At 37.5% G+C, this 16,659-nt stretch overlaps 1 protein-coding gene across 2 annotated transcripts in view; it reads right to left on the bottom strand.

The window, feature by feature from the left end:
* The window catches only part of CORIN (corin, serine peptidase), a 250,569-nt gene that overhangs the window by 81,112 nt on the left and 152,798 nt on the right, over positions 1-16,659 (bottom strand). For both annotated transcript variants that reach the window (XM_077136786.1, XM_077136787.1), the window contains exon 6: positions 3,230-3,343. In XM_077136786.1, coding sequence (XP_076992901.1) covers positions 3,230-3,343 — 114 coding nt within the window. The remainder of the gene's footprint in view (positions 1-3,229; positions 3,344-16,659) is intronic.

The following is a 16,659-nucleotide window of genomic DNA, read 5'->3' on the forward strand; positions in this document are numbered from 1 at the left end:
CACCTGGAGAGCTCTGCAAACGTTCCACTGCCCAGACCCTACCCCAGACCAACGGAATCAGAATCCTTGCAAATGGAGATACACTTGCAAACAGCCCTGACAAAGTAACTATCAGGGGTAGAGAAGCAGCCTGCCTAAAATCAGACCTAGATATTTTTTAAAGTAATGATTTTGTCATTTTCAAAAAATCTCTCTACTAACATGATTAAGATTCTTCCAGGTGGTTGGAAATTTATTCATTCAACAAATAGTTAGGAAGAGGCTGATAAATCATATACAATTAGAGAGAAAATCAATAAGTCAGATACCTGGAGTGCTGTTGCAACAGACAATTCTCTCCCAAAGCATATTAGAGCATCTGAAGTAGTCAAAGGTTTTCCTGTCATATGAATGACAGGAATATAATCATTCACCCAACCTGAACTTTATCAGAAAAGGGCAAGTCAAAAGCAGCACAGTTTATAGAAAACAGCATTAGACATGAAAGCATTCGAGTCTGGGTACAAATCTCCTACATCAAACCATTGGCAAATTTGTTCAAGGCCCTAAGCTGTAGTTCTGTGTTGATACAAAGGGATTAATATGTCTTTTGGTGCTAATGAAATCAAATAATGTAGGTGAATGCTTCTAGCACAGTTGACCAGGGAATTTGCAAATCTGAAGTCCCTTCATGACCTCTATTTGATGATAACTTAAAAAAGAAATTAATTAACAACCCTTTAACATAAAAGAATACCTAACTGGACCCACGTTTTATGAATGTAGACAAGTGCTTAGCTAGAGATCATTTTTGTCCCTATTCCATGGAAGTCTGTTCTCTGGCCATCTTCCCTGTCTACTTTTCAGAACCTAAAACTGTTATTTTCTTCTATACCTCCCTGAATAAATAGCAAAACTTCCTTCTCCTTGTGTGAATATCTGTGGATGCCCTTCATGCACTGATTTGCATCCAAACCCTAATCCAGACTTGGACTGTTCCTTCCCCACAGGGCAATGACAATAAGAGTGTGGCACCTTCAATAAGCTCACATGCTGAAATAATTAGTGCCCAATATTAAAGCTCCACAGGCAGATGTGATTGTACCATCAGAAACAATTGCATGCAGAGCCTTCAGTGTCCTACTAACCTTTTTTCACAGGATTGTCAAGAAAAGAGTCTTGGCCTTTCCTCAACCGGCTTTTTGTTTGTATGCTGTATGGCAGGGGTCATATTTCATTCTTTTCACATGTGAGTATCCTGTTGCTGCAGCACCATTTGTTGAATTTTTGTGGGGTTTTTTTGTTTATTTGCTTGTTTTGGGGAAGTGCATGGGCCAGAAGTCAAACCCAGGTCTCACATGGCAGGCAAGAATTCTACCACTGAACTACCTTTGCACCCCCTTACCTGGCCATATTTGAAGTGTGTTCATGAGAAAAGCCCATCTGTTCCTTAAAAACCTCTCCAGGAACTATGACATTGCTAAATACCTTGCAGAGTATCAGTACCTCCTTGTTCACTCACTGACTAGGAATCCAATTTCAACAATTGCAACTGAAAGTACTTACTTAGCTCAAAGTGCAATGCTCAGTACCACAGGGCAAGATCATGAGGCCAGTGCTGGTCCACCACAAAGAGTAACAGCATATACGGAGTTTGAATAAAGCTTAACATGGGCCATAGTTAGGAGACAAACAAGACATCGCACCACAGTCCCCACAAACCAGATATTATTCTATTGGGCCATTTGGAATTCTCTGCAGTGGTTATCTTGCATTTTTTTGCTAAGTCCCCAGCAATACTCCTTGATGCAATTATATATCCTATAATTTTTTCATATAAAAGGGTGGGCCATAGATTTTTCTGAAGAGAACATTCCAAATTACTAAAACAAATTATTTACCAAAAACATTTCGTAAAATATGTGTTACATATCTAAATTTCCAGACAATGCCAGGTATTATGTGAAAGAAAGTGGGAGGAAGGAAGGAAGGAAGGGAAGGAGAGAGGGAGGGAGGGAGGAAAAATGGAAAGAAGGCAGCACAGAAGGAAGGATGGAAGGTAGGAAAGAATGAGAGATGGGGGTCTCCCAGAGCAACTAATCTTGAGGAAATATCAAGTAAAGCAAAATTAACAATTTTTGTTCTTTTTTACTGCAGGATATCCCAGAACCTTTAATATACAAATATGCATTGTAACCTTCTAAGAAGTAGATCTGATATCTAGTTTTGCCCTCAAACATTTTTCAAGGCTCAGATACTATGAAACACCAGTTTTGGAAACGCTGACCTGAAACATGCCCAAAATATACTGTCACTCAAAAGTTACAACAAAAGAGTATCCTAACTCTTCAGATGCTGGAAAAGTTGGTCCATGTTGCAAGCAGAGCAGAGGAACCGCTCTATTGAAGTCAGCAATCACAAGTTTTTATAAAGTTTTGGCAACTCCTGCCAGGAGTAAAGCACAGCTTTTCCCGTAGTAACTATTGCTGGTTATATAACCCTTAAAAAGCAATTAGAATACAGTTGCATATGGTTCTGTTTTGGATACAGTCCATGCAATATACTGAGACCAACTCTTCCCTTTTATCTGGTGCATCAATGCAAAACAATTCGAAATCCATATTTTTATCGACCAAACCACTGGGCAATTTTGTCAAAATGACTAATAAAATCAACAGGGAAGTGAATTGAGGATGTTTATGACTGAATCTACCGACCGGGGGATTTAAAACAGATAATGACAATGACCATCCCCAGGTTTAGAGGACACATTAACAGACATCTGTTTGTTTGTCATCTGTTTGTATTCGTTTGTCATGAATGTTAAGAATCATTAGGGTGAAAATATTTTCGTATTGAAAAACATCCTTTTTAAAAAAACACTGACCTTTATACTCATAAAGCTTTAAAAATAAAAACAAAAATCCTTGCCCAACCCAAATAAACAAGAAGCCTTTCCCTAATTTTAAGGCATTTGATGCAAAAATGCTCCAAACCCCAATCTGTTCCACCCAGCATCTAGCCGTTGAGCTCCTATTAAAACCCCGCCTTTGATATGTGTGCAAACACATTCAGCTGTCACACTGCGTTTGGAAGATGAACACTTCGGCTCACTTTAGAAAGGCAAACCAAAGGCGAGCTATGAAAATGCCAGATGGTTGCCATGATTTCACAATGGAATAATTTTGGCTTCTAACCCATGAATAGAATCGCCGTCCGCCCAGGCAAACCCCCAGCAGCCTGCACGTACTGCAATGAGCCTCATCGCTCCAGTCATCGCAGTCGTTGTAGCCGTTGCACTGCAGTTTGCTGGGAATGCAGATTCCACTGGCACAGTAAAAGCTCTCGCCGCCACCGCAGAACACTAAAGGAAAGGACAGAAAAACGGGGTCAGAATAAGGTGGTTGTTTTTTGTTTCTTTTCAGACCAGGAACAATAAGGGGAAAAAAAAAACCAGAAGGAAAACCTTCCCTTGCTCTTCAACAGATTTGATTTCAAACTACCTCAATTTCATTGTCACCAGTTTTCCTTTGACATCCCGGGATATTAATTGTGAAATTGCCTGGGAATAAATGAGAGATTATGTGCCTGAAAAACACAAGAGACGAAATTCACCAGTGGGCTTCCAGAGTGAGGCAACCACCGTTCAGAGCATGAGTGCCTCATAAAGTCAACAATTTACCTGAGGAAAATACCAAATGGGAATATTTTTCTTAATAGCTGAAAAGTACTTCAAAGTGCAGTAGTATTAATTGGACAAACATAAAAAAAAGAAAGTCTCCTTCTAAAATCCTACTCTATGAAGCACAGAGACAGTTGCAGTTGAAATAGAGGCAGTCAATTGTTGCATTCTTGAACACAGGCATAGAGACCCTGTGTTCTGTATTTGAAATATGTTTATTTGCTTTTATAAAAGTGCCAGCTAAAATGTCAGCATCTATTTTGGCGATGAGGAATGTGAAATGACACTGGCTAATGATATCTTACTCTTTTTTTTCTTCTTAACACTGTGGCATTTCATTTTTCACTTGTTATTTTTTTGCTTTAGGCATTACAATACTGTTTTTCATCTCAAAATTCAACAATAATAAAATTATTTCAAGTTACAGTAGACAACAAATTTAGTGTAAAAATAGAAAATGTTTTAAGGGAAACTGTTAATAAAAAAGATAAATCAGTTTGACAAAATGAATGTTAAAATAAATATTTGGTGATGAGCATCAAGTAATGTGCATAAGTTTAGACTCAGCAATCTTATTTCATGGACTTCTTACAAAGAAAATCATTACAAATAAGAACAAATTTTATTTTTAAGTACACTCATACCATCACTGTTAGTAATGAAAAAACTATGAAATAGCAACTAAGCAATAGTAGGGGACTGGTTGGGAAAATATTGGTACCTCCATAATAAGGAATGTTATTGTAGCCACTGAAATAGAGAAGAAAATAGTTATTGGCATGAGACAAAGTTTAAGATAATTTAAGTGAAAAAAAAAAAACAGTTTCTTAAAAAAATAGAATCCCATTTGACCTGGAAAGAAGCATATTAAAAGTTATCTGTGATTAACCCTGGAATTAGGATTAAAGATATTTCTTTAATGATGCTATACTCTGAATTCTACAAATGTTCTTATAATGATCATGTCTTACTTTCTTAATCAGAAATTTTTTTTTATTAAAAGCAGCAATTTCCTTGCTTTTAAGGGAAGCAAGGAAATGAACTTGCTTTCATGAACTCCGATATCTGTTTTTCATGAACTCTGATATCTGTTTCAGAGTAGCAGAAGGTAACTAGGCTCCTACGCCACCCCCACTGCCATGGCAGGGGGCGCCCTGATCAGCAGTTAGTTGTCTTGTCCCTACCACCAGTCCCTCAACCTAAACCATCATTCCTTAATGACACTGCCCTTATGAATTAACTAAAGGGAACCAGGAAATTGTTACAACTTAACTCAGAAATAGAGAAAGTGCTGATAAAGCTTGTGTGGTAAGGCTCGTATCTACCTTACTCACTACCATGTCCCTGGGACTCAGCAAACTGGCTGGCACTCAAGAGACCTTTAATTAATATTTAAAGGGGAAAAAAGTCACTGAAGCTCCCAATGGTGCACAATACATTGCCTCAAAGCAAAGGGGAGCATATGCAGTTAATGGATTATTTTCCAATGTTATCAAGGAAATCAGCGCTTAGATTTGTTGCATGTTAAGTACTAGTTGATTTCTGGTATGCTTCTTTTAATGCCATTTCACTTGCAATCTTTACGATATCAACATCAGAACTCTGGTTTCTAGTTATACCCCGCAATTTCAGTATCTATACAAATCAATTATGTCTGTAGGTTTTAACCACCAAAACATAAAGCGTTTATTATGAACGGTGCTGGAGGATTCAGCTCATAAAGGGTACGCGGGGAACCAGCTACAAAATGAAAAAGCAAGGCACCAAGTTTTTACTAATCTAAGGCTAAAAGAATATTTTAAAATCATAAGTATTTGTCCTATTGTGAGATTGTTTCCGTAGTATACTAGAGAGTGCAGAAATTCTATGCCTGGCATTTCACCAGCTGCAATACCTCAGAAGAAATATTGCATTCCTTAGCTTATGGCTCTGATGATTCCTTAGGAAATGCAGCTGAAATTCAATATTAAATGGCTCCTAATATCTAGATTTGAGACATGTTATGTTTTACTGCACAAAAGTCATTTCTTGGGTAAGTCATATTTAGATCAAATTTAAAATGCAGCACCACATTCATTGTTATGATTATTGGTATTCCCCAACTTGGCTGATTCAGCAGGAACTGAATTCTTTCTTGTGACTCCTCACTTGGATGAATGGGTGCCCTTGGTTTGAGGACAATGAAGTTTTTCTCCTCTTTATTGAAAATTATTTATTCTTACTCTTTCTTTGAAAGCTTATAGCTTCGTTAATCATATTACTTTGATAAAATTATGCATTTGTATAATCTATGATTTCTTCTTAATCGCTATTGAGTTTTTACTTTTATTTTTGTAAAACTACTCAATTAACACAGAGCTTCAAAACCATCTATTTGTAATTCTCTAACAGCCCCATAAAGTAGGCAGGCAGGCATCTTTATCACAGCTTCTTTGGGGGGAGTAGTAGTTTACAAATAGAAGAAATGGAGCCTAATGTGTCATATCCCTGCACAAAAGACATGTTCAGGTCCCAACCCATGGCCCTGTGGTTGTGAACCCACTTGTAAATAGGATCTTTGAAGATGTTATTAGTTAAGGTGTGTCCAAACTGAATGAAGGTGGGCTTTATTCCATTATAACTGAAGTTCTTATAAGAAAAGGAACTTAGAGACAGAAAGAAAGCCTGGAAGAGCATCAAGGAGCTGGAAGTCAAGTGAACCCAAAAGAGAAAGAAGACGCTGCCATGTATACTGCTGTGAATCACAAGATAGCCAGTCAGCTAGAAGACACCAACCCTGGGAGGGAGCAAGCCATCTAGCATCTGAAACCATAAGCCAATAAATTCTTGCCATTAAGCCAACTTATGGCATGGTATTTGTTTTAGCAGATAGGAAATTATGACTCTGAGGTTAAGACAGTGATTACCCAAAGCTGTGCAGCTAGCAAAAAGAGAAAACTACCCAGAATCCTGAGACCAGGATTCCAGGCTCACTCAATCTCACCACCCCACGACCACCATGTACACTCTCTGGTGCTAGCACGTGGGCAAGTGTGCAGTCACCACACATGTGGCCGGTTCAAGGGTACCAGTTGAGTAAAAGTCCAAACTTGCCTTTATTTTTCTCTATGAACAAAATATAAATGCCTGTACTTCAGGTGAATTGGGTCCAGGAAAGATGGCACTCTGCATCGCCTCTAGATATTTTGGAAAGCCCCTTGAAAGATCTCTTTAACAACTTCCTGGAGACCTTTTTGGATCATGAATTTTCCTGCCTTTATTTTACTGTTTTACTGTCTTATACTAATTGTCTTCCAAGTGGCTTCTGGGTTAGCCCTTAAGAGGATGAAAAGGAGATTCTCTGAAAAGTCTTGCTATACGTGCTTGATGCCATTTCCAATAACATCATCTATAATTCTAAGAAGTATATGTTGGACTTCAAATCAGTGGGAAAATGACTAATGGAATATTTGCTGAACATCTACTATTTGCCAACCGCTATCCTAAGCCATGGAATACAAGAATGAAGAAAACAGAAAAAAATAAAATCCTCACTTTCATGGAACATATATCTATTTCTCAATTGAAGACTCCTCACCACAAAGTTAACACCAATTTACACACCAAGAATTAATACTACTGAAAAATTAATACAACTGAAATGACAACAGGATACAAAGGTATAGAGCTTCAGACACCAGTTTTCACGTTCAGATAATGGGGACAATTATAAGTTACCTAAACTTCAGGATTCTTTGGTTTCTGAAGAGTCTATAAGTCAATCTCTGACTTTTTGGTATTCTTGTCTTGGATAACAGACTGATGAAATAACAACCCATAGCCTGAAATGTCCTACAGATTTTCTGCACTTGCTTCTAGCTGCCTCAGTTCTCTGCCTGTGTATTATATTGGCAAATGCTCCCACTATTCTGGTTGCCTAACTTTTAGAGTCTTCTATGGAACTTACCAACTACTGACTGCATTGTGTCCTCATTCACCCTGTCCTTGAGCCCTTGCTTAAAGCCTTAACTCAGCTTCAACTCCACCTCTGAACAGAAAGCTGACCTGAGTCTGTTCTTAGAGCCTATCAGTGCTTCATTCTACACAAGACTCAAAATTAAGTTAGTAAACCACTATTTACTAAGTTGGTGCAACCAGATGAAAAAGAATGAGTATAATCGTTCAGCAGCTGACATAAGAATTCCTCTTGTGGCAAACATTTCACTGACCATTGGATCTTTGGGAGTAACAGGTTGATAGAGGAACTGGAGTACAGATAAGAGAAAGCCCAAAGGTGTGCTCAAGTAAGAAACCTCTGTCTTTATCCTGTCTTCTGAGGAGAGTGATTTAAGTGGAGGGCCCTTCATTCTGTTGAGCATTAAGATGCTTTGGGGATGTATATTTGGGTGTCAGATTGCTCTGTGTACAAAATAATTAAGAGTCATTATGAAGAAGGAGGAGACAGTGGTGTTAGGCATTGCATTAGGGGAAAGATAAATTAAAGGTGGTTGGATAAATTAAAAAGGTTGGAGCTCCCTTAGGGGCACAGTATAGAGAAGGTCCTTTGGAAAACAGAACTATCTAATGGCGTATTTTAGGTTGTTTGCTGAAGAATAGGAGTTATAATTTTCTTCCTTATCCACTACATGAAATCAGCAAAGCTTATATTGTTCCTTAATTTATTCACTCATTTATTTAGCCAATTTAACATTATTCTAGGAACTTAGGTTACATCACTGATTACAGAATGGGTTCCTTGTCTGTGGAGCTTATATTCTAAGGAGATAAATAATATTACTAAGCATAATAAATAAGGAAGTCATGTTTCACATCAGAATTTATGTGTTATGCAAAAAAGAAAAGAGTATAGCAGGATAAGGAAGATAGAGTGTAGACATAGGATAGGGCAGGTTTCAACATTCATTAGGGTAGTCAGGGCAGGCCTCATAAAAACTGACATTTGAGCAAAAGCTTGAAAGAGGTAAGGAAGTTAGTCATATCTTAAGGAAAATTCCAGCAGAAGTAATTGCAAAGACCCTCAGACAGGAGCATGTGCCTCAGGTGTCAGGGACAGCAAGGAGAAACATATGACTAGAGCAAGGAAGAAGGTAATAAGACATCAGGCAGAGTGGAAGTGAGAATTTAATCACACAAAGATTTGTAAGGACTCTGTAATTCTGACAAAAAAAAGAGAGAGAAAGAATCATCATAAAGTTTTGAGTAAAGAGTGACATGATCTAACACGTTTTCAAAGGACTGGTTCCTCTGTCCATTATGTTGAAAATAGACTCTAAAGGTGCAAGGAAAGAAGCAAGGATAGGAGGCTATTGAAGTAATCCAGAAAGAGATGATGGTGGCTTGGAATGGGTAGGAATGGAGATGCTGAGATGTAGCTGGATGCTGGATGTATTCTGAAAGAAGAGCCACCTGATTCATTAGATGAGAGCTGTGAGAAATGCACAGAAGCCAACAATGACATCAAGTTTCTGTCTAGCTGGAAGACTGGAATTTTCATCCACTAAGATGGAAAAAGCTAATGGAGGAGTAATATTTAGGGGAAGAAATCAGAAGTTACATGCTGGAATGTTAAGTCTGGTATGTATAGTAGATGTCCAGGTGAAGATGTTAAATGGTCAGTTGGATTCATAATTTCAATATTCAGGAGAGAAATCAAGGTTTGAAATATAAATATGAGTCATCAGCATTTCAATTCAATGCCTGTGTGCCTAGATGAAATCACTGAAGGAATAGTTGTAGAAATTGAAGAACTGTAGTCTGCTAAAAAGTTCCTGTCTCATTATGGTTCACACACTTTAAATTAGCAGAATTTTATGTATCCATTTGCTTGCTTATAGTCTCTCTCTTCCTTCTAGAATGTCAGCTCCTTGAAGAAAGGCATTTTATCCTTTTTTCTCACTGCTATACCTAGAGTCTAAGAGAGAATATTCTGTATTTAATTATGTAAGAAGACTGAGAATATATATGAATTTATGACGCTGAAAGTATAAAGAGATAAATTAACAGTTCTATTACTTAGTCCTCCATGCTCAAAGGCAATGAATATCTTGCAACTCATTGCTAAGGGATTAAACAGCTCATTAAATATAAAAATCCCTGTTTTAGTGGTATATTCATTTATCCTGGCCAACAATGCTGGCTTCTGAGCAGGATTTTCTCTTGTAATTTGATGAGAAACTGTCCTTCCCTACTGGCCTGTAATGGTATGTCTAACATTCTGTTGCTTCCCACTTCCATCCAACCACCATTATCCATTTCTTGGGTTAAAATGGTGGTTTTCAAAAGAACTCTAGGATAGAGAGGATAGGAGGTCCCTGGGGCCACATTATGAGTTACAGGAATATCTTCAGTTCCCCGCTCCATTTCAACCCAAAAGCTCTACTTCTGTCTACATCATTCATTTGAATCCATGTAAAATTTCCTTTGAAAATGGATTTTTGCTGCCAGAACCAAATTTGAAAACCCCTTTGCCCTGAAGAATTTTTTTTTCACATTGTGAGACTATGTCCATTTAATATCAGTTCAGTTGGCTGAACATTTATACGTAACGCACTTTTTAAAAAAATATTAAATGATTCATATAAGCACTCTCATTTGCAAAAATGTTGATTTTTGTAAAGGCATGGTGATATCTCAACATTTATAGTTTAAAGATCAGAACCTAGTTAGTGAATTTTTATATTTGACAGCTGCAGGAAAAATAACTAAGATTATGGCTATATAACCAGCCATCAAGGTATTTCAGCAAAGACTAAATTGAAATTGAGAAAACATGCCTTTAAGATTTTAACTGTTCAGCTAAACTCCGAGAGTTTATATTTTGCTTCTTTTTTTTTTTCTGGCTATGAATACTTAGTTCTAAATTTAATTATAGTCTCCTTAGCTTTTCATTATAGTTGGACTTGAGAGAATGAGACATAAAATAAGTAACTTTTGAGGACAGGGGACAGAAGTTCAGGAGAGGCATAGAACATGAGATGCATGAGTGAAAAATGAGATCCAGAGCTGCAAATGAACACCAAATGACCCTGTTGAAGAGGGCGTGGGTGTGGATTTTACTGTCACACATGGGTGCAAGAAATGCCACATCACTTTGTTTTTCTAAATTAAATTAATCCAAAATTCCCACTCAAGAAAGTGATAAAATATCATCCAGCCATGTTTTGCAGGGTCCCCTCCTTCCTGAGGGTGACAAAAGGACCCAAGGCACCTGTGTGATACCTAGAAGTACAAGAGAAAGGTCTTTAGCTTTCAATCCCTCAGAGGCATGGCTGAGGGGCTCATTGTCTCTAAGCCCATAGGTTTGATGCCAAGACTGAAGGGACCATTATGTCTGCTCCAAGCCAGGGTACAGGATCCTAGTACTCTGTGTCTGGTTTTTTTTTGGCTGCCCAATGCAATAATCTCCTCTGACATCCTATCTCTTTCCCCAAGTGAGCACTTCCCAGTTACATGAAGGAAATGCCAAAACCCAGTCCCCTCCTTAAGAGGTATCTCTTACATCTCCCTGCATCTATCTCTACACCCCCAAACAAACCCCCTTTTTGTGATCCAACCTGATCTTTGCATATTCTTTCTCCTTTCATGGGAGCAGTTCCTCTTTCTGGGAAGTCAAACATGATAACCTGCATCCCTTTTTATTTCATTATAGATGATTATATTACATGGATTTCTCATGCATTACTGGGAGAGCAAAAACCTCAGTTAAGTCTTTTAATTTGCACATCTTTGTTCCAATGTAGCTTATGGTAAGTGATCAATAAGTTTCTGTTGAATAAATCTATTTAAAGAGCTCTTAACATAGCTATTCTAAATAGGAGCTTCCTTTTCTATGGTCTGTATTGACTACCTTGCTGCAGAGACAAGGTGAGAGCAGTGCCTATAGTTGTATATAGTAGTCACATAGTTGTACTATAGTAGAACTGTTTAGTACAAAGTTCCTCGAACTCTTTACTATAAAGTCCCTTGGTGTCTATTATCCAACATGTTTTAATTAGTGGGAAACCATCTCTTTCATATAAATGTTCAAAGAAAATCCAAAACATCTCCCCAAATCAAATGTTCTTAAGCCTAAGTTACTCTTTGACTCAGTTTTTTCCTTTGAGAAACATTATCCTTTGATTCAATGGAAACTTTGCCATCTGGCCTTCAACTTAAATTCCTAAAAACAGGAGCTAAGTATACTTGTTGTTCGTCTGACATGATTCATAATGAAGATCTATTGCTTCTACAGAAAAATTAGCCAACGTAAAATTATTTAAAAATCATTCTCAGGAAATGAAAACAGACCTGTAACTGGTGGTGTTCTGATAAGAAAGAGAATGTAAATAGAATTTAGAAACAAACAGCAGTTCCCTGTCATCCTTCAACATTTCAAGTAAATTGCTGTATAAATAGAATTAGCCAAAGTCCTGTCCAGTAGATTTTAAATCTAATTAGACAGAGTAGAAAGTAAGCAGGAAGTCAAGCTTAAATAATTAAAATTTAACAGTACTTTTAAATAGTTCTGAGATTGTCTCTAAAATTAAGGTTCCTCAAGTGACATTTTTCAATTATTCATTATGAGCCATAAAATGATAGCAGTGGAACTATCACAGACTATCTATAGATACAAGTGTATCTATACTTGCTTATACATTTAACTCTATAAAAGAGTTGAGTGCACATAAATCTAAAGGAAATAAAGGAGATATATATAAATTGAAAAGAAAATAACAATTTCTTGATCACCAACGATAGCATCCTAAAAGTCCTGCACATTGACATTTTTCCATACCTCCCTTATATGTGTAAGTCAATCATAACATCTATGGACTTAGGAAAAAGATGAACAAATAAAAAATTAAGTTTGAAGAGTCATCCCATGGTGTTTTGCTTTTTTGTACGATGCAAATTGGATTGATCCCATTTTACGTTAACAGTTTGTGGATTATCATTTTCAACTCAAACCAAATGTATTTTTAGTCCCAGTTCCTTTGAGTCCATTGTATGTATTAACAATCTAAAAACTAGAATAAATTGTCCATGACTTTGCCGTATTATGTGGCTTGAGAACTAGATAGAGACTAAAGACATATTCTTAGATTTTACTGTGAAAAGATTTTTGAAAAAATATCTTTCAAGAACAGATGGAAACTTCTACTGTTATGTCTGAAATTTCATTTCCAGCCCCATAAAGGCTGTAGTCTATCACTTTCTCACCTGTTCTTTATTATTGATTACTGTATCTGTGTATTATTGATCACTGCCTACTTAGACGCAGAAGGTGGGATCAATTGGGTTCTTTGAAACAACCAAGATAGCTAGAAAAAAGTAGAGTTTGGGAAGAGATCAAGATACAGAAACCAACATAGGGACAACTAGGGACAGAATTCCTAACTTTTCTTTGGCTCATACATAGAAAAGGAAGTCAATTAATCTGGGAAAGTTAACTTTTACTGCTAAACCATTTGTACCCTTTTAAATAACTTACATCCTGGTGGCACACAGGGATCCCTGTACTCTTTCTCCTATGCTTTCTCTAGTTTTCTACCACTGCATGCCTTTCACAGCACAGCTGCACAAAAATCTGTCCTAGTGTCCCTACTTACCAGGATTGTATATTACAAAGCCACACAGACTAAATCTAACAGGGAAAGCAATCAGCTTTGCCTAAAACTAAATGTAAACACAACTTAATTAATTTTCATTCCAGAGCCAGAGCTGCCAACTAGAAGAGAATGAAAGATTGGGTACACAATACCCAAGGGTTCAAGAGGAAAAAGCAAAAGGTTAATATATTCCTCTCCCCCAAAGCTTCACAAGCCTCATAGGTAAACAGGAATAATATCTCCTGGGTACAAGATATAGAAATTCAATGGGGGAGACAAAATGAGCCAAGGCAACAGGAAATAAGGAAGTTGAGGACTGCAGTTTCTGGAAAAGCATACGGGGAATAGAAATGTACACCAAATAATCTGGCATTAAGATCAGCCCTAAGTCAAGTGGGGAATGGTCTGCTCCATCCTTGAAAGGAGGAAAGATCTTGCCACAGATAATGGAAAGTTGAAAACTATGCTAGTGTCATTATAAACCCCATAACTGCAATCTGAGGAGCTATGTCATCTCTTCCAAAAATACCCTACTCATCATCCTAACATGGGAAACTTTTTGACATGGAGGTCAATTAGTGGTGGATGGACAGGGGTCACTGAGTTCAGCATGGAAGTGTTATTGCTGGAAGTAAAGTCCATTTTTTCTCACTTGCCAGAATGGTAGGCCAGTACAACCTCCAAGCTGGATAGCAAGAGGGCGGCCATACTCAGTCCATACCGAGAATTTATCTGGAGACCTGCACCATGGGAGGGGTCGTGGGAGACTCACAGTGAATGTCAGCTGGGAGACTTATCTTTTCCAAAAGACATTGTGCTGGTTTGAATCTATGGTGGACCCCAGAAAAGCCATGTCCTTTAATCCTCATTCAAAATTGTTGGGTGGGAGCATTTTGACTGTTCCCATGGAGATGTGACCCACCCAATTGTGGGTGGTAACTTTTGATTAGATGATTTCCATGGAGGTGTGTCTCTACCCATTGAAGGTGGAGTTGCTTACTGGAATCCTTTAAAAGAGGAAACATTTTGGAGAGAGTCCCTTTTGTAGAGCCATAAGAAAGCCAGCAGATGCCACCATGTTTACCATGTGCCCTTCCAGCTAAGAGAGAAATGTTAAATGTCTTTGACCTTCTTAAACCAAGGTATCTTTCCCTGGATGCCTTAATTTGGACATTTCTATAGACTTGTTTTAAATTGGGACATTTTCTCAGCCTTAGAGCTGTAAACTAGCAACTTCTTAAATTCCCCTTTTTAAAAGCCATTCCGTTTCTGGTATATTGCATTCAGGCAACTAGCAAACTAGAACAGACATGCTTTGTCTGTTTCTGTAAGTGAGCAGGTTTGGAATCATGATATCCCACTTCTGCCAACTATTATTACAGAGAAGTTTAAGTCTGTCCCAACCAATGCCTAATCATATCATTTGTACATTGTTTTATTCCTTGCTGATTTATCAGGGTTCTTTTTGTTGCAATTATTTTCTCCCAGCCCATCATTTATTTATCTTTTAAATTTATAGTATCTTTAGCTATAAAAAAATTTATATACATATGAAATAAAATATTTCAGTATTTATGGTTTATGTCTTTATAAACTAACAGATTAGAAACTCTCTGAGGGCAAGGACTTTTTTGTCTGTTTTGTTTCCTGTTATAGCCATAGCACCTAAAACAGGGACAGACATATACTGTGGAATAAATAAAGTTTGTCTTTAACTTAGAGCCTGTTTAGAGAAGATGGAAAATACTCTGACCAAAATCAAGAGACACATTATGGCCAAAATCTGCCAAAAAACAGGCTACACATATAGGGAAACCAGGTCAGGTTTCCTAATAGTCAAAACTGATTTTAGCATGGTCAAAGGGATGAAAGCTATAGATTAACTGATCAAATGATTAAAAAAAAAAAATGTTTCCCATGTTGTTGAGATGGCCAAATATAAAATCTATAGCTTTGTCTAGATTTAATGAGATAGTATAAAATATATATCAAGGTTCTTTCCAGATTTATGTTTCAGTGATTTGTACCAAAGGAAAGAAATTTAGAGACAACTTTTCTAGCCAGTACCTTTATTAACACCAACCACCAGAGGGAGACGGCATCCCAAACCAAAGTCCAACATTCATAACATCCTCTTGGAAAGTATACAGATGTGTGACAGTATTTGAAAACAAATGTACTTCGCGTGTTTTTGGGTGTTCATTTAAAAACAAAGTAAAATCATATTTCTTTCCAAAATTGTTCTGCATTTTACATACAAGCACAAATTATGCATCCTCGTAGGCCAATGCATTGTGGAATACTAAAATGTACTTTGTGCAGTTATCAAAGAATTGACTTTTTATATCATCAGAACTACGAATAAATTCAGAAATGCAGGCTTTACTCAGCCAGCTTTACTTCAAGCGGCCTGTCCTATATTTTTAGAGTTGTAATTTGTATATCACATGATTTTTGTGAATTCTAAATGCACTTTTCGGTAGGTGATCTCATTACAAGAAAATCTCATTAAGAGTCCCTGTTAGAAGTTCTCACCCTGGCCACCTGATTGATATGAGACTCTTCACAACTGTAGAAAAGGTCCTCTGAAACTGTTGGCATCACAGACTCCAAGTTGTTTCCACACCACAAACTTTGAGAAAAACTGCCAATTTTTCTCCGAACTATCCTCCTAAGAACATTTTATGACAGCTCTTCCAGGTTCCTTTACAACGAGACAGAACAGGCCACCAACTGCTTCATAAAATCCGATTTTGATTTGAAGGGGTCCTGGAAGTTCACCAGCTAAACCATCTCCCCTATCAACTGAAGTGCCTCCGTTTAGATTGTACTCATTTAAATTAAGCCAAAAGTCTTCAAGTTCAAGATAATTCCTGGGGACTCCTCATTCGCCAAGCAAACCAAGATTATGGAGACTCTAAGTAGAAGGTACCATCCTAAACATGGCAGAAACCACAAGATCTGACAGAGAACATACCAGATAGAGCTGTAATCAGAGACTATTACCTTGTGAGACAGCACTTTACATGTTTATCTTTTTTGTTGGTGGCAAACAGATATTATGAAATTAGTTTAGATGAGAAATACGAAAGGGTAGAATCGAAAAGAATGAATGGGACCTCTACAAGGACATACCTGGGTGAAGGTCCTGGAAGACCAAGATTCAACATTTGTTCCTCAGGGGCAGCAAAGACAGAAGGAGGAGGGGAGGATGGTAAACTACAAAGGAATAAGGGTGGAGGAAAGTTCTTTGCCTTGCTAAAAAAAATCCACCTGGGATCAGACTTCCATGACTTTTTTAAAACAGAAAACATACCAAATGCTTTCTCTTCTTCAGGCAATATTTTAGGGAACTTGCATTTATTTCTCCTTGGAATGCCCTAAATGGTGATAACCTCATTTCTCAGAGGA

Source organism: Tamandua tetradactyla, chromosome 19 (genome assembly GCF_023851605.1).
Source record: "Tamandua tetradactyla isolate mTamTet1 chromosome 19, mTamTet1.pri, whole genome shotgun sequence".
Lineage (NCBI taxonomy): Eukaryota > Metazoa > Chordata > Mammalia > Pilosa > Myrmecophagidae > Tamandua > Tamandua tetradactyla.